The sequence below is a fragment of the Medicago truncatula genome, chromosome 4, assembly GCF_003473485.1.
Source record: "Medicago truncatula cultivar Jemalong A17 chromosome 4, MtrunA17r5.0-ANR, whole genome shotgun sequence".
NCBI lineage: Eukaryota > Viridiplantae > Streptophyta > Magnoliopsida > Fabales > Fabaceae > Medicago > Medicago truncatula.
In genome coordinates this window covers 5794267-5812768 of record NC_053045.1, presented here as the reverse complement: position 1 = coordinate 5812768, position 18502 = coordinate 5794267, and the positions used below count along the sequence as shown (strand labels likewise).

The window sequence follows — 18502 nt, the reverse complement described above, 5'->3', positions numbered from 1 at the left end:
GTGAGAGAGGGTTTGGTTTTTATAGAGGAAATGGGTTTTTTTTTTTTTTTTTTGGTGCAACGGTTGGAATATTTTAGGGGGTTTTTATTTAGAAATGGGAAATTGAATTTTGGGAATTTGAAATTTGAAATTTATTTGTTTTGGATTTTGAGAGGTAAAATATTATTTTAAATCGTCTTTTTTTTTTTTTTTAATGAAATGAGATATTAACATAATGTTCCATTTCATTTTCGTTTATTTCTCAACTTTTTGTTTTAGGTAATGAGAACTTTTTTTTTTTAGGGTTTTATAAGAATAAAAGTTGTTCATTGCATTTACTCATAATCAAGTGAACAATATTTTTTTTTTTTTTGTTTTAACAAGTCGGTTCTTAAGAGAAAACGACTTTTATAATATAGAGTTTAGTTGTAAATTAGGTGAAGTCTGATCAAGAATTGTCTCATCTAAAAATTAAATTTATGTTCTTCTTGTTATTTGGTGGAGCTCATTAACCACTTGAATCTAATTATTTAGTTAACAATATATTTTAATATATGAATATAAATTGTGGAGTTAGCTAAGGATGTGGCTACCCTTTGTTAAAGCATGAGGGACCGCATTGACTTGTTTTCAATAAAACTCAATCAATGTTTTTCAAAGTAAGAAATAGGGTTGTGTTTACATTCGTAAACATGGCCTAGGCTCCCCGAGAGTGCCTTTTCTGCACTCTCATGCGTCTCGAGCATTGGATAGGCGCCCCATTTGCGGGCCAAAACTGCTTTTTGCTACTTTTAAATGGGACAAGTCCGATTTTTTGGCCCAACTTCAGGTGGAAACTCTCCCTATAAATACCAAGCATTTCATTCATAATTTCTCATTCATAACGAAACGGTTCAGGAGGAAGGCAAGCACTAGGAGCTTCCAAGGAGGAGTTTCTCTCTCCACACTCCAAGTTTCTCTAGGGTATGTTTTATTTCTTTTTTAATTTGTCTTTAGTTACCATGAGTAACTAAATCTTTTTAGGTTAGGGTTCTAAGATGAAACTCTATTTTTTTTGTTGGATAATTTTTTAATTTGAAGTCTTTTATTCAGTAAGTAATTAATTGGTAACCAGTGAAACAAACCGAAAGCGATGGTACCCTGAAAGTAAGTTCTTAAGGAGATGACATACCTAATATTGATGCATATATGCTGAGATTAGGAAGTAACTAGTTAGCAATTAAGTAAACAGGCGACTTCATGACTTAAATCAATCCAGTAATTCCATTCTTCTTTCACCTTGGTAAGGTAAACGCTAATAGGGCTACCCGTTTGTTGAACTAGCGAGAGGGATAGTGCCAATAGTTTATGTTAAACTTATGTTATGTATCATGACATTTATTATTAAATATAATATGACATTTTTTATTATAATTGTTGTAAGATTAATAAAATCCCTAGAATAGATAGTGCATGTGATGGAATATTCAGTGCGACTTAATCACGAGATTACATTAACACAAAGAACTATATTCTTAAAAGTGTTCATAGTCAAGCTTTAAATTAAATCATGATAATAATAAAGCGTATAGACTATTATGTTTGTAGAATTATGACCACATCTCACGGGTCATGAATACGAGATATTATGTATATACATAGGTATAAATATTAGGAGTGATATTTATATTGTATTAACCCAACGTGAGAATACCACGTAGTATATTATGAAAATGCCATAAGATATTCTCATAATGATAATGGTGTATAACACTCTTATACCTGAAACTGCTATGATCCCTAGATGTGGACTCAAGTGCTTTATTTCCATTCAAACGTTATCTGTAACAGGATAACCATAATGTTGGTTAATGGGCATTTGATGAATCATGTTGAGGGACATGAGAGTTCTAGATGAGATTTGCCCCTCCTTCATAACAGGAGATATATCTTTAGGTTTCTTGGTGAAATATGACTGTAAAACTACATGACCATGCCGAATTAAGTCAATATGAGATAGTGAGCTTATTTGTTATTCAATAGTAGTGGAAATACGGGCACTATCGTGCCCATCTGTCCGCTCTTTCTACTGTGCTAACGCATGTGATTATTTTATTATGTTTGTTTGTATAGTTTTGATTAAAAAAATTAAATTTTTAAATATTATGAAAATTATTGATATATTGATTTATAAACAAAATATTGTCAAGGCATATAACAAAATTATTTTTGAACTCAACATATTTTAGTTTGCCTGCATATAAAATTAAGGTAAAATAATGATCATTTATTGTTTATTCTAATAGTAGTTAGTAACATCATAACATAAGTGTATTGTGTAAAAGAAACATCATAAATAAATGTATAAATGACATGTTATGTAAAAGAAACATTGTTATGATTGCGATAAAAGAATATCTTTAAAAAATACATTTTTCGTAAAGTCTCCATCTTCCCCTTCTATTTTCCCTTCTTTAATGAGAACTTTTGTTGAATTTTGAGAAACTCCTCATGAAAAGGCTACATATAATTGACCATGGCTGAAAAAGATGCCGTGGAAAATAGATTCCGACATTAAAAATGGTCTGCCCTTGTGACTTATTTATGGTAATAGAAAAACTTAGTTTAACAGGAAACTGTTTTCTACTAAGCACAAAGGGAAGTCATGAACTCACATTTGTTTTTCATTTAATTTTGGGCAAAAATGCTCTTTTTTCAGCATTGCTTCCTGTTAGGATTTCCACATTCAACATATTCTTAAATAAACCACGACATAACAATCATGTTTAATTACACATGCCATATCTAGGGTCTATGTTTCGCAACAACATCAAAGGTGCACCTTTTTTTACCTTTAAAATATGTGATGGGATTCTTCCTTGAGCAGTTGAGTTTAAAAATTCATGTTGATATAAGTTATGAGTATTCCCTTCAACATCGTTAAATGACAACAAATTATGTTATTCTCATGAAAACTAATTGATAATTATGTCATTCCATTTTTGAACATCATCATTTGTAGGTGTAATTATGGCTCTTTCAACCATATATTAATTATGATATTACTCCTCACCTATGATCACATGCATTCCTCATATTAGATGTGTATGAACACGTGTTGCATCCATATCCACTAATATAATTACCCTAAATTATGTGATTCTCTCAAATTATCAACGTTATTGGCGTGTCAGTATCTGTGTTGTAACTAAAAACAAAAGATGGTGGTTTGAAGCTTTCTAGTGTTTCTGTTTTTAGTTGCTGGTAACATGAGTGTGATTATCGTTTAACAATTTTGAACTGTTTAAATGATTTTAATACTTTGATTTCACTATATTTTGTTGGATATTGGACTGGGGGCATTGGAGCAGTTTATCAATTGTATACATGCAGAACGTTTGGAATCACAAAGAAAAAAACAATGCTTTTATTCCTTTAAACGACAATGGAAGGAGCTTAACGGCAAGTGATGTTATTACTTATTTTCCCTTTATTTAATAATTAAAAAAAAACCCACAGTTCTCTTTATATATAAAAAAAAAAAGTCACGCTATCATAGTTTTTATAAGCAATTATAAACCAGCAAAGTCAAATAATTCTTAAAATTAATCGTAAACAATTTGAATCATAATCGCTTATAAACCAGCAAAGTCAATTATATAATCCATAAAATTAATCGACTTTGATTAGTTGTAACACGAAAGAAAATGAAAAAAAAAAAAAAAACTAAACAGGTTAATTCTGAATTCTGATGCAGAGGGGTTGAGAAAAACTAAACAATATAGGAACGGACTAATAACTGTGAGAACCCTACTTATTAATATTTATTATTTTTACATTATTTTTTGCTCACGTTTGTTACTAATATTTTTTTAGAGGATTTAAAATCTAATCTCTAACATTATATTTTGTTCACGTTTGTTACTAATTTTTTAATCAGAAGATTTAAAGTCCAATGTTTAACATTATTTTTTGCTCACGTTTGTTACTAATCTTTTTTTAGAGGATTTAAAGTCTGATTTTTAACATTATATTTTGTTCACGTTTGTTACTAATTTTTTTTTTTAGAGGATTTAAAGTCCAATCTTTAACAATATTTTTTGCTCACGTTTGTTACTAATATTTTTTTAGAGGATTTAAAGTAGGCTAAAGTGCACTTTTCCCCTCTAACTTTCAAAAACTTGCAATTTTGGCCCCCTAAGTAACAAAACCACAATTTAGCCCCCCTAAGATTTAGCCCCATTGCAATTTTGGTCCTTTTGACCAATTTTGACCTAGTCAACGCTGATATGGCATGCCACATGTGTATTTTTTTTTTTTTTAAAAGCCACATAATCATTTATTAAATTAAAAAAAAGAAATTGAAAAATTAAAAAAAAATCAGAAATTGAAGAATTTTTTTTTTAATTTTCTTTTCTACTTTTTTTTAATTTCTGATTTTTTAAAAGCCACATAATCATTTATTAAATTAAAAAAATGAAAAAAGAAATTGAAAAATTAAAAAAAAAAATCAGAAATTGAAGAATCTTTTTTAATTTTCTTTTCTATTTTTTTAATTTCTGATAATTAGATAAATGAAAAATTAAAAAAAAATAGAAAAGAAAATTAAAAAAATTCTTCAATTTCTGATTTTTTTTTTATTTTTCAATTTCTTTTTTCATTTTTCTAATTTAATAAATGATTGTGTCGCTTTAAAAAAAAGAAAATTAAAAAATCAGAAATTTAAAAAAATAGAAAAGAAAATTAAAAAAAATTCTTCAATTTCTGATTTTTTTTTATTTTTCAATTTTTTTAATTTAATAAATGATTATGTGGCTTTTAAAAAAAAAAAGAAAATTAAAAAATACACATGTGGCATGCCAAATCAGCGTTGACTTGGTCAAAATTGGTCAAAAGGACCAAAGTTGCAATGGGGCTAAATCTTAGGGGGGCTAAATTGTGGTTTTGGTACTTAGGGGGTCAAAATTGCAAGTTTTTGAAAGTTAGGGGGGAAAAATGTACTTTAGCCTTTAAAGTATAATCTTCAACATTATTTTTTGCTCACGTTTGTTACAATTGATCAAAGGCTAAGGAAGAGTAACTTATATTAATAAAATAATAAAATAATATGGAAATACTGTTTTGTGGAAGGGATATGAAAATACTTGGCAATCTTTGTGGGTTGTATTGAGGCGAACAACAACACAGATGTACAACATAAAATCGGCTGATAAAAAAGTAACATGAGTTTTTGTTTTGTGCTAGTTTTTTGTGAGTTTGATTTGTGGTTAACGGAGGTAAAAGAGAGTTAACGGGGACGAAGTGACATGGATTAGTAATCTACTTGTTATTTTATAATTGGGTTAACAGTAAGAACAGCTCATAAGGAATTGTGTGTAAGTTTTCTCCTTAAATTAAATTTATTCTTATATATTTGTTACATGTGTTATTTGTATTTAAAATTAAAATAAAAAATTAAGGGTATTTTTGGAAAGAAAAGTACAACCCAAAAGTGTGCTGAAAGGGGTAGTTTTCTTTATATATAATATAGATATTTAGGGATAGAAATATAAATATAGCTATACAAGGGTGGCACCATTTATGCATTGTGTTCAATATAGATATGAGGACAAATGAGTAATTATACACATGAACATTGTCATGGAAAAGGTTTCGTCAGATCACTTGAAATTCCTGTCACTTGGATAAGAGTGATGTGTTACTAGATACCGCTCACTATTTATAATATTAAATACAAGATTTAATATTATTGCCAACATTACAAGAACCTATAAGGACACACACAATAGAACTGTCAAAAGGGGGTCAAGATCCTCTCCATTTATAAATTTTTCCATTTGTTGCAATTTGGAGAGAGATAGACATAAAAAATAAGTGGTGGGTCCTATCAGTAAGTGGGTCCCACCATCATTAATTATTTTTTACTTTTTATGTGTCTTTATCTCTCTAAATGGAACAAATGGAAAAATTTATAAATGGAGAGGATATTGACCCGTCAAAAGGAGAAATATAAGTAAGACTTATAAGATGGGCTGCATTTAGCAAATGTTGCTAATTAGTTAGCGAAACCTGATGGGTTAATGGGATTACAAAAGCCCAGTAATGATTACTTGACTTGCAGCAGAGCGCACAAGTAGTTCTATAAATAGAACTTTTGTGTTGAAGTCAGAGTTACACATTTTGAGAAACCCTAAAGGCGAAAATCAAACCCTATAGTTTTCTCTTAACCACTGATTGTTTGGCTAGCCTAGGAACCAAAGGAGAACCTTTCGTGTGGACGAGTAGAGACTTTACTATGTTGCTTTGCTGTGATCAAAATTCTTTTCTGTACTTCAAGAGGTAACAATTCTATCACTGATCATGTCAAATTCGTAATGATCCAAGAAAAGGAAATCGAAAATTTTAATTTGCGCGGCCTATAATGATATCGGTTTCCTTCATGATTAGTCTTTTTAACTTTCTTTATGTTAAGAAAACACCCAATATAAACATAACCAATTCTATCGCATAAATAAAATTACCTTTTTAATTTGGAAAATCCTACTCAGATCTTCTGAGTATGTTCAAATTTAGTAACTACTGTTTTTCTCATCTGAGTTCTTTTTCTAAGAAACCAAATATTTTCAATATGTCCATATTTGTTGCAATATGTTTATTTTGATTTGTCATTGACTTTTCTTACTTTCTGGTACAAAAAAGTTTTCATACAACTTTGGCTTTTTAGATAAGTTAAAACCAGTAACAGTTTTACCAATCATTCCTTATTGAGATAACAATATTTTGAAAAGTGATTGTTGACTCAACAAAACTTTTAAGGTCAATTTTTAGATTATTAACTTCATTTTTTTAAATAGTATTATCTCTTTGGTAATGAGAGGTTTTTGAATGTTTCATTTTGGGTTAAATTTTATAAAGTTCTTTTTGATTTTCAGTTAGGTTGAGCAAGGAATCTTGCAAACATTGAACAAATTTCTTGGAAATGTCATGAAAAGAAGGAAGTCTTTCTATTTCTTTATTTAAATCATCATTCTCCTTTTGCAAAGATAAACACTTGTTGGTTAAGAATCACTCATCATTTATGAGATTTTCAAAATCATTTTCAAGTTGTTCATAAAGTAGGCACAATTTAGCTTATTTACATCTAAAGCTTTCTCATAATCTGATTAAGCATTAAGGCACCCGTTTGCTTATAATTCTTGATCTTATTTTGGTTCCTCTGGATCATCACATGTAGCTAGCATTAACTTCTTCTTGAAGACATACTTCTTCTGCTTATTCAGAAGGTATTCATTCTTGTAATGCCCTAGCTTATTTCATATATAACACATCACTTGAGTCTTATCAATCTCAGCTCTAGATCCATATTTTCTGAAGGGAAGTTTCTTCTTGAGTTGATATTTCATTTTCTACGTTCTTTGAATTTTCCTATAAGTGTTAGCTCATCTCTAGCTTATTCTTCGCAAAGTTATTGATCTTTCGGATTCTCCACGAGTTCAAAATTATCGACCACATCAAGGTGACTCTCAAAAGCTTTAAAGGAAATCATTTTTCCTTTCCTAATTGGTTTGTCTTCACTGAGTAGAACTTCATGAGTTGTAATCCTATGAACATTTTCTATTACAAGGTTTCAATTTTTAGCATGGTGATTGAAATCATACCTTTCTCCATCATTGGTTTCTCCTGAGTTTCACTGAGTACTTTTAATGGAAGATCTTCATCTTTCTCCGGTTGTTTCTTTCTATGATCTTCATCTTTCTCAATCTTTGAAAGGGGGCTTGTAGGCCATGGTGCTTTGCCATTTTTTGGAACGGGCTCGCTTGCCATATGACTGAAATGAAACAAAAACAACATAGAAGTAAAGAATAGTAGATATAATTTTAATTTAAAATAAATATGATTATAACTTTAAATAAATTATTCTTTCAAACAAAAAAAACTTTAAATAAATTATTTTATCTATACGTGGACTTGTGCCAAATGGATCACATGCGAAAACCTTATTTATGTGATCGGTCATGTGTGGAAACCATTTTTTTATCGGATAGTTTAGTGGTTAAATTCAACACATTATATGTGGAGAAGTGGAGAACTCATGATTCAAACCCCAGCTCCTACACGTAATGTCTTTGGTTACCAAGTTGAGCTACACTTACATGACATGGAATATAATTTAATGCTTATTAAAAAGGAGAAATGCCAAGTGCACTTTAGAAATCTTACAAGTCTTTTGTTTATTATAAAGATAAAGATGGATTTTTTTTAAGGTTTTTGAGAGGTGTTGTTATTTAATTTAGTATTACTAGCATTGAGATAGGTACTTCGTGTGATGCTCTTTTTATTATGCTAATGCGTATAAATTATAAATAATAGATTTAATGTATTTAATTTAAATTTAAATTATTTTGATTTTAATTAAAATTGTAAATGTAGGTATTTTATACATTAATATTGCAACAATTAAGTTAATTTTTTTTTTTTCAATAACATCAACAATATAATATAGCAAATATAATATCCTTCAATAAGAAAATTGACCTATCCTTTCTTAAAAAAAATAAAGCTATCCATTTTATGACGACGAACGCAATTGACTGGTGCATTAACACATTGTAAATTTAAATCTGTTCTTTGACAAAACAAAACACAAGTCTATGGTTCAGCCAATAAAAAACATTGTGAATCTAGATCTTTTATTTCTCGTTCTATTAAATAAAATTTTTCCAATTTCCAAAACATTAATAATTTTTTTTTCCGGTTACAAAACATTAATAATTTGTGTTAAATAAGTTTTTCGTCCCTATAAATATAGCGAATTTTGATTTTAGTCCTTAAAAAATAAAATATACAGAATGTTTTCATCCTCACAAATTTTTTATATTTTGTTTTTGATCCTTAATGGTTAATTTATGTTCATATAAATGCCAAGATTATAACTCTTTTATGGTCAAGATGTATCCATGTTATATCTATTTATTATGTTCAACATTTATATATTTATATTATGTTATAAAAATGTCATAAAAAGTTCAATTATATCCATTAGAGACAAAAAATAAAACAAAAAAAAAAAAATCTGAGGATGAAAACATCTCATTTGATTTTTTAGAGACTTAAATCAAAATTCGCTACATTTATATAAATGAAAAACTATTTAACCATAATAATTTTCCCTTTCAAAGGCTAAAACTAAGGTAAAAAAAACCATTTGAATTTTCCAAAAAATCATAACAAGGAAGTACGCTCATAGTTAAATAGACGATCATATCATATAATTCGATCCATAATCAATTATGATATACACAATATAAAATTTTATTGGTATGATAATAAGACATACATGAGAATGAGAATGATGCTATAAAATCATAAAATATTTAAGCATTAACAGGTATAAAGGAAATGAGTTTCTTGAGATGCTCTGATGATGGCTTCTCATACACAATGGCTTCATAAGAGTTAGACTTAGAATCAGATCCATGGATGGCAGAAATAGTGAGACGGTAGTTAGTCCCTGCAACAACTTGTGATTCACCCTTGACGACCTTCTCGAACTTCAGGTCTGTCCCTTTTTGCTTGTCGTACTCGGTCACAGCAAACTTGGCGATTTCAATCACGTGTGGATCATTGAGGTCCTTGATGGGGCTATAACCACCTGGTAAAGCTTGATTCATGGCCGCAGAGGCCAACAAAACAACGAGGATAACAATAAGGGATTGAAATCTCATGTTGTTTGTTGTTATCTTTTCAAACTTCAGAAATCGCAATGGTGTGAGTTTGCGTTAATCTGTTGGCTGCTTGGTTATATATATTACATAAAAGTTATGCTAAGGGGGTAATATATCTTTTTACTAATGAAAATAAATCATATTAATAAAAAAGTTTAAACTTGGTCAAAAAAATATTAAAACTTTAATTCTATTTTTTTATTTTATGAAAATAGGTCAATTCACTTTTATTATCAAATACATTTTTTTGAAAGATTTTATTACCAAATACATTGAATCTCTTTATAGTATTTAACATTTAATATTTATATCCTCTTAAAAAATATTTAATATTTATTTATACCTCCTCTAAATAATGGATATACACCCAATCCACAATATTATACACGTAAAAACAAATGTTATCTATGGAAAATATTGTATTTTGATGTAATTTTATATTTGGGGTGGTGCACGGGTTTCGAACCTTGCATATATTATGCATTGTCCTTGCAACTGAGTTAAACTCACGAGAACTAATATTTTTTCTTCTAATATTACTGTTCATGTAATCAACTTTTATCATTTTATCGTTCCTTATCAATAAAAATGGAATGACAAAAGATGGGCACTAACGTACTCGTTTTGACGCTGGTATTGCATAAAAGTTATGTCTAGTTAGGAATATATTTTTTTACTAGTGAAAATAAATCAAATTAAGTCAAAACTTTAAAATTGATCAAGAGAAAGTCAAAGGTTTAATTCTATTTTATTTTATGCAAATAAATCAAATCACTTTTTATGATATATATCGTGTAATATTTAATATATACACATTCAATATTTAATAACCTTTTAAAAAAATTCAATATTTAATAAAGGGTTAAATATGTTTTTGGTCCCTATAAATATGTCAACTTTTCGTTTTAGTCCCTCTAAAATTTTCCTTCGACTTTTAGTCCCTATAAAATTTTCAATCACTACTTTTGGTCCCTATTTTTAATTTAATTTTTGTATTTTTTAATAAAATTGTGCAGAAATGTGTCAAATATTCTAAAAACAATTCCTAAAAAAAAATAGATTTTTTTAACAAAACACAAATTAAATATGAATTTTTAACCATAAACAATATAAAAATTCATATTAAATTCATATTTTGTTAAAAAAATTCTGAATTTTTTTTGGAGTGATTCTTATAATATTTTGAATTTTTTTGGAAAATTTTATTAAATAATATGAATTCTACATATGAGTTTACTTTAAAAGAGGGACCAAAAGTGAAGATTGAAAACTTTATAGGGACTAAAAGTTGAAGGAAAATTTTAGAGGGACTAAAACGAAAAGTTGACATATTTATAGGGACCAAAAACATATTTAACCCTTTAATAAATATAGCAATTAATAGTCTAGTAAAAAAAAAGCAATTAATAGTCATGGGTATTACATTGAATATAATATGAGAAATGCTAACACGTGCCCCAATCAATTAGAAAAGAAGAATATAGGCACTAAGAGGACTTGTAGGACAGCAGCCGAAGACTTTGTTTAAGAAGCAGACATGTACCTAACATATTCCTACCGGAGTACTAAGGTGAATGTTATTGTACCGCCTTCTACGTTCATTGTTAAGTATACTAAAAAGGAAAATTATAAACTAGTTGTTGTATTAAAAATTGTGTAATTAATCCACAAAAAGTCAAAAATATTTTCTTTTATGGTAATAATTTTCTTTTTGGCATCCTTAACCTGTGCCCCGGGGGCACTGGTTAGCATGACCCATATATTATTAAGGTAAACACAAATATTTCAAAAAAGAAAAAAAATATATTAAAGTAAATGTTCTAGACCGGTCACAAGACCACTCAAACGGTTACACGTGTACAATAATACGCCGCCTTAAGGCTACACACTCAAGGGAGCACGACAATTTGCATGCGCTACACGTGTCCTTCCCTGCTCCTAATCATACGCCTTATAACCCGGAGACGGTTATGCCCAACACGCGCCTATATAAGGGTGAACTTGCTTCACCCTCAAGGTACGCATCACTTTCCACAACACTTCTTACACATTCTCTCTCAGTTCAATTACTGACTTGAGCGTTGAAGTGCTAACGTGTCTGCACTCACCTTTCGTTCCATTGCGAAGACTTATCGCCATTGCACCGAAAGCTGTTACTGATTCACCGAAAGATTCTCTACCACCGCTGCGACTCAACCGTTCTTACCAGATAAATAGTAAAAATTGTGTATCCTTTCTATGCAATTGTATACATTAATTCCTAGAGCTAAATATGAGATGAGTACAATGGATGAAAAACTCATCTTCGAGAGTTTTAACAATTATTGCATATCATCCGATAAGTCTGGAATGATATATATCATGTTCTCGGTTAGATGGTTAATGTTGAGTAACTTGTTAGTTAATAGGATCCAATACCTTTCTTTATAAGTGGTTCTTTGCTAAACACCTTGGCCACAATTGTTCTCTTTATGGGTGGGTGGTATTACTAATTCTATGTAGGTGTCGATGGTGTTTATTGTTTTTGGTAGGGATGGATCTGATATGTGTTTGAGGGTTTTGGTTCTTTCATAGCCTTATGAGTTTATCCTACTAGTTGGGTGGGGTGGGTGGTGGAGGGGTTTATAGCTCTATTGTCCTCTTATTAGTACCACCAACCCAGAGAGGACAAGTTTGTCAAAAGCATGAGGAGGGAAGTCGTGAACGGTAATTACGACAATCTCTCTCCCTCCTTCCCTCTCTCTTTGGGTTTATTGTTTTGTTAGTCTAAGCCATTTATTTATATTTAAAAAATGTCCATTAAAAACTCCTTTTTAAACAATTTTTGATAGACTATTATTTTTCACATCGTATATGTTTCTCGCACGTCCTGTTTTTTTTTTTCAAAAATACCCATGTCGTTTTAACTCTGTTCCAAAATATGTGACAATCACATAACTTTTCAAAAATTAATCAAACATCAATTGAGCTGAGTGGTTCGCCAATTAATCGGTAACACCCTAGCTTATTAGCATTATATTCAATTGAGAGGCTGAGTTACACGTATTGTTGCTCTATGTTCAAACGAGAGCTTAGTTTTTAACCTTGTTATCAGGGGCGGTTTCACCGCCCGGCGACCCCGGGCGGTCGCCTGGGCTCGATCGATAATTAATGGTGGATCTTCCTTAGAACCCATGGTACCACAATGTTTCTATATATATTATATTAGGCATTTTATTTACATATTTTCCAGCTAGCGCAGTGGAAAAGCAGTTGCTATTTTTCTCAGACATCGCCGCGGGTTTGATTCTTCCTTCTTCTCCCTTTTTTATATTTCTGTATATATTTACTTTTTTGTCAAAAAAGTTCCATGGAGGGAATCGAACACACACCTCTGGGCCATACTCATGCAAATTAAACCACTACAGTAGTTAACATTTTTTATTTATCTTTCAAACAGCTTAATATATATTTCATAGAATTTTGGTACCCCCGAGAAAATAACTCAAGATCCGCCAGTGCCGATAAATCCTTCAAACCACTTAATATGACGATCCTTTTTTATTTTTATATATGACTATTTATCTATATATATATATATATATATATATATATATATATATTTTATTTTTTTTTGAAGGAAGGAATTTATATATATATATTATGTCACATGTGAATTTGCGATAAATTTTTCGCCCAGGCTCTATGTAGTTCCTGGCTCCGCCACTGCTTGTTATAAATGTCATTCTTCTAGCAGGTCCTATATATGGTGTTTAGGGTCCAATTTAGTTCTATGGGATTGATAATGTGATTTGTTGAAATTGATTTAAAATTTGATGAATGGAGAATATTGTTGCTAAAAATATAAATGAATTGTTTCAAATATATTTTATGTTTTTGGAAGATCGTTGCTAAAAATATATTTATAGATAATAAATATATTTTTTTATCGTATGAAGGAATATGCAAATATATTTTTAAAAGGGAATATTTGATGCAAATATATTTTTTGCTGAAGGAGGACAAAAAGGAAACGTATCTTCAGCGTGATATCTTTTCTAAATTTACGATTTATATTTCTCTATGAATAAAGATCATGTATCATATAGATAAGATGAGAGAGTAGAGAAAAAACAAAGCTTAGAATCCAACAACAAAAATAGGGTTTGTAGAGATTTCTTTTGGCAACAAACACTAGGGTTGGGATTGAATCATCATTGATTCATCTTGGAGAAACACCATTAGGTTTGGGTCTCTTGCTCACGGGAAGAGATTCGAGACTTTGCGTAGAATTAAGTTTGAAGACTAACTCTTGTAACTCTTTTTTTTATACATCTCTTTGTAAAGTTACCCATCATTATTGTGGAACAGAGAACTGCTCTCTCTCCCTAGACTAGATCAGTATTGGACCGAACTGGGAAATAAACAAATTTGCTTGTGTTCTTTCTCTTCGCTCTCGTTGTTTTAACTTTTGCTTCTGTTTATAACTGTCACCAACGTTGTTTTAGTTGCTTGATTAATTTACTCCACACATCAAGTATTTTATTGGTGTGATTTTTAACGGATTCACAATATGATTTATGGTTGAGAAGTGGAGCAATGACTCTATTGATAAGAAAAACTGCATGAAGAACAACATAAGACCAAAAAAGACTTGGCAATTTAGATTGAAACAAAACAGTCCTCCCTAGCTACATTCAAAATGTGTCAATACTTTCCTCTCAACTCTTCCATTTTCTTGAGGTGTTTCAACATTGACCTTTGGTAAGTGAATTTTGTACGTAGATTCAGGATCATTATCTGGTTTGACAATCTTAGGGGGTGACATTATGCTGATTCAATCATGTGATACATTTTTTTGACATGAAGATAAACTTCAGACAAATCCAAGTTTAACATAAACAGGCGAGTCCATGACATTGAATGAAAGAATGATCTTTATTTGATTAAACATGAGTGTTTAGTACATACTTATAGTAGTGAAGCACCACATCGATAACTTGTTATGCAAGTTTTTTTTTTTGAAGGAAACTTGTTATGCAAGTTATCTCTGTACACTAAACTATAAGTACATTTTCCTCATGATGCAATATTAATAGACACTTAACTTCCATTTTTAGACTAAAAAAATGTTCACAAAAATTTGCTTTTAATAATTTTAATTTTCCTCTTCTCATTGTTTCTTTAAAAACTGATTAATGTTTATATAGATCAACAATGTTATGCTAAATTTAGAAGTAGAAAAAATAAATACACAAACATATTGCTTTTATTTATTGAAATACATCATTGTTATTATAAAGGGACATTGTTATTTTTTATATCATCTACGATGAATGAAGCACTACTACAACATTCTGAATGAAACTGAGTGCAACATTATGATAAGATACATGAATTATATATGGTAAAAGTACATGCAATATAGAACAATACACTTTTGGCTAGCTTCGAGAAAAATAAATCAAAGTGTGAAGGAAAATATAAGAGCAGAACCATTTTGATGTCTAAATAAAATGTTATGCTTACACGCAATTACAATATTGTTCAATGCACCTCGGTTTTCGAGGAGGCCAACACGTATTTTCTGGACAGTCAGATGTATACTTGCAAGGTATAAAAGCTGGTATATACCAAATAACAACAAAAGAAATCTTATTAAAATAATAAAGTATTGGGTATAAAATAAAATAGTCCTTTTGTCTTAAATAAATAGTTAATCCAAATGAAATATGAAGACTAAATGCAAAATTGTGGTAAACCCCTTAAATATTCAGGTCTTGTTGATCAAGATTAAAGGTATGGTGCTGAAAGATTTTTTTTAATGCAAGACTAGTGGGAAATTATGAGCCTTGTAATCATTGGGTAATACACGAATTCAATGCTGCCTAGGCCATAAATAGCAATAGTTTGCCTTGGTTTTGTACCACTCTTCACAATAAAAACTCTTGTAATTTTTCATTGGGTTGATAGTGTTTTACTTTCTGTAATTTTTTTTTTTGGATTTCGTCTTTGTAATTTGAAGATTTTTGGTTTTGGACCTTTATGAATTTTGACTGCACAAAATCGAAGAAATGGCAGGGGGGTAAACCGAAATTTTCTCAAATTAACAGGGGATAAACAAAAATTTGCTCAAATTACAAGGGGATAAACCTAAATTTGCTCAAATTACAAGGGGTGAAATTTTCCATGAAGGTCCAAAACCAAAAAATCTTCAAATTAAAAGGATGAAATTCAAAAAAAATATTTTACAGGGGAAAAACCGAAAATGACCTATATTATAGGGAGTAAAATACTATTAACCCTTTTTCTTTTCATTCAATAATGTTTCTTTTTAATATAATTTTATTTATTTATGAGAATTCAAAGCCTAATATATCCTTAATGTGAAGGTAGTTGGAGGAAATATGAGGCTATATAAAAAGTTTAATCATGAGAATGACATAGTTTTTTTTTTTTTTTTTGGATGAAATGGGTGATAAGGCTTAATTGATCGAGCCAACATAGAAATGATGAATCATTAATTAGTGTTTTTTATATATTATTTGAGTCTGTTTTATTTAGATTTTATGTGATTTTTTATTTTTTATTTTAGAACTATTTTACTTTAATTGCAACTTATTTAATTTCAGGAACAAATATTTGAAAGATTGAGTCTTGGAGCAAAAGAAATGAGATTTAGAGCTGATTCGGGCCAAAAATAAGAAAATTTGATGCAAAAATATGAAGCCAACCAACCAGAAGGCTTGGCACGGCCCGTGTCTCCACGGGCCGTGCCACCACCACAGACTTTCTTTTGCTGCTTTTGCTTCTTCGACAAGCTGTCTGTTTAGTTTATTTCTGACCTAAAGCCCATGGTTTCTTATGGAACATTCTATTGATGTAATTCTTGGGGCTTAAGTAGTTTTAGACTATAAATAAAGCAGCTAGAAAACATATTCAATCATCTTTTGTTCTTGTAAATTAATAAGTGACAATTGTTTCTTTGAATAAAAGTTCTCATTTTTTTATTTATTCTCTTTAATGTTCTTCTTCTTCTTATCTTCTATGTTTACAATTAACATGTGTGAGTAGACTTCTTTGTCTTGGGATTGTTATATGAGTCTAATGAGCTAATCCCTATCAAACCAAGTCTCGAACCCTAATTTTATGTAAATATATTTTCTGATCTATTTCATCGTTTTTATAATGAATCAACAAGTATTAATCGACAAAAAACAGGTGCATTTTTGAAAGTGTAAGTTTTTGGTGTCGCTGTTGGGAAAAATGTGGGGACATATGTCATGGATTTTGATATGAACTCTGCCAAGAGCAACAAAAAATTTGGGAAATTAAAGGATAGGAAGAATATCAAAAAGAAGAGATATCCTCCCCTTAAAACTCCTCCTTAAAACCTAGGGAGGCAACCCACACCTTTTATTGACCTTAAACAAGGGCTTTCGTGGGAGACAACCCACACCTTTTATCGACGTATAAAACCCACATATTTTAATTAAAGTATAATCACCGATCTTTCGAAAACCCAAAATATTTTTAGTTGTGTTTTAGGAGAAATAGATAGCTTTGAGATTCACAGATATATGTGGATACAATATTGAATATTCTCTTTCTTACGACGACAAACTCATGCACTTGCAGGAGTATTAATAAACAAATTTGGAATTTGAGCAATATTTGTCCTTCTTTGCATGTAACAATTAAACAATTGTTTGATCAATATCAAACTAAATTTTCATGCTTTGTTTACTTTAGTTATAGCACGAAAAAAATGTTATTAAAATTTGATGTAAAATTATGTATACGATAAAAAAATAGAATTTAAAATGGTGTGAAAAATCGCTTACTTGGCACAGGTTCATTCATTCCTGGGATGTGAACAAAGAACAAAAGAAATGTTATTAATTAAGAGGCCTTATGTATAAGATAAAGAAAAAAAAATTAAATGGTGCAAATAATTACTTACTTGTTATTCCTCTAGCTGCAACAATAAATAGGGACAGTAATATGAACAAGGTGTAAAAACAGTTGGAAATTTGAGTCATATTTTTCCTCTTTTACATGTAACAAATAAAAAACTTGTTTGATCGTTTTCAAACTAAAAGTTTCATGTGGTTTTAACTTTATTTATATAGCTTTCAGCACATTAGAGTTGCATGACGCCATTCATAGAAAATAAAATTATTGTTAAATGTCTTTTTTTCAAAAAAAAAAATTATTGTTAAATGTCTTAAAAGTATGTCAATGTGTCGTGTCTATCTCTTTGACTAATTCTATTTGTTTTTAAACTTGCAATATATTTCTGTATTTTTTTTTGTCCTTTCATAATAGACAAGGATAGCCAATCCAATCCCTAAATAAAAATAATATTCTTTTTGTTTGTTCGACCTTTAATACTATTTTTATTTTTATTTTATCCTTTCATGATAGCCAAGAGAAAAAGTACCTAAACAGAAATCATAATAATAATAATAGGGTTAAATATGTTTTTGGTCCCTATAAATATGTCAACTTTTCTTTTTAGTCCCTCTAAAATTTTCCTTCAACTTTTAGTCCCTATAAAGTTTTCAATCTTCATTTTTGGTCCCTCTTTTAAAGTAAACTCATATTTAGAATTCATATTTTTTAATAAAATTTTCCAGAAAAATTCAAAATATTATAAGAATCACTCCAAAAAAAAAATTGAATTTTTTAACAATACATGAATTTAATATGAATTTTTATATTTTTTACGGTTAAAAATTCATATTTAATTTGTGTTTTGTTAAAAAAATCTAATTTTTTTTAGGAATTATTTTTAGAATATTTTACACATTTCTGCACAATTTCATTAAAAAATACAA

General features: G+C 29.6%; 1 protein-coding gene and 1 long non-coding RNA gene across 2 annotated transcripts; both read right to left on the bottom strand.

The window, feature by feature from the left end:
- Positions 1 to 9254: 9254 nt before the first annotated feature.
- Positions 9255 to 9731, bottom strand: LOC25491472 (cysteine proteinase inhibitor 5). The gene has a single exon (XM_013599412.3). The coding sequence runs from the start codon at positions 9681 to 9683 to the stop codon at positions 9333 to 9335; it is 351 nt and encodes a 116-aa protein (XP_013454866.1). The 5' UTR covers positions 9684 to 9731; the 3' UTR covers positions 9255 to 9332.
- Positions 9732 to 14913: 5182 nt separating this feature from the next.
- Positions 14914 to 17774, bottom strand: LOC112421189 (uncharacterized). Its single transcript, XR_003011336.2, has 3 exons — positions 17626 to 17774; positions 17507 to 17527; positions 14914 to 15285 (listed from the first exon to the last, which is right to left on the bottom strand). It is a non-coding gene; the product is annotated as an uncharacterized lncRNA (long non-coding RNA).
- Between the last annotated feature and the right edge of the window lie 728 nt (positions 17775 to 18502).

Excerpts from the sequence above, each read along its gene's own strand:
- LOC25491472 (XM_013599412.3), bottom strand. The coding sequence starts at position 9,683 with ATGAGATTTCAATCCCTTATTGTTATCCTCGTTGTTTTGTTGGCCTCT.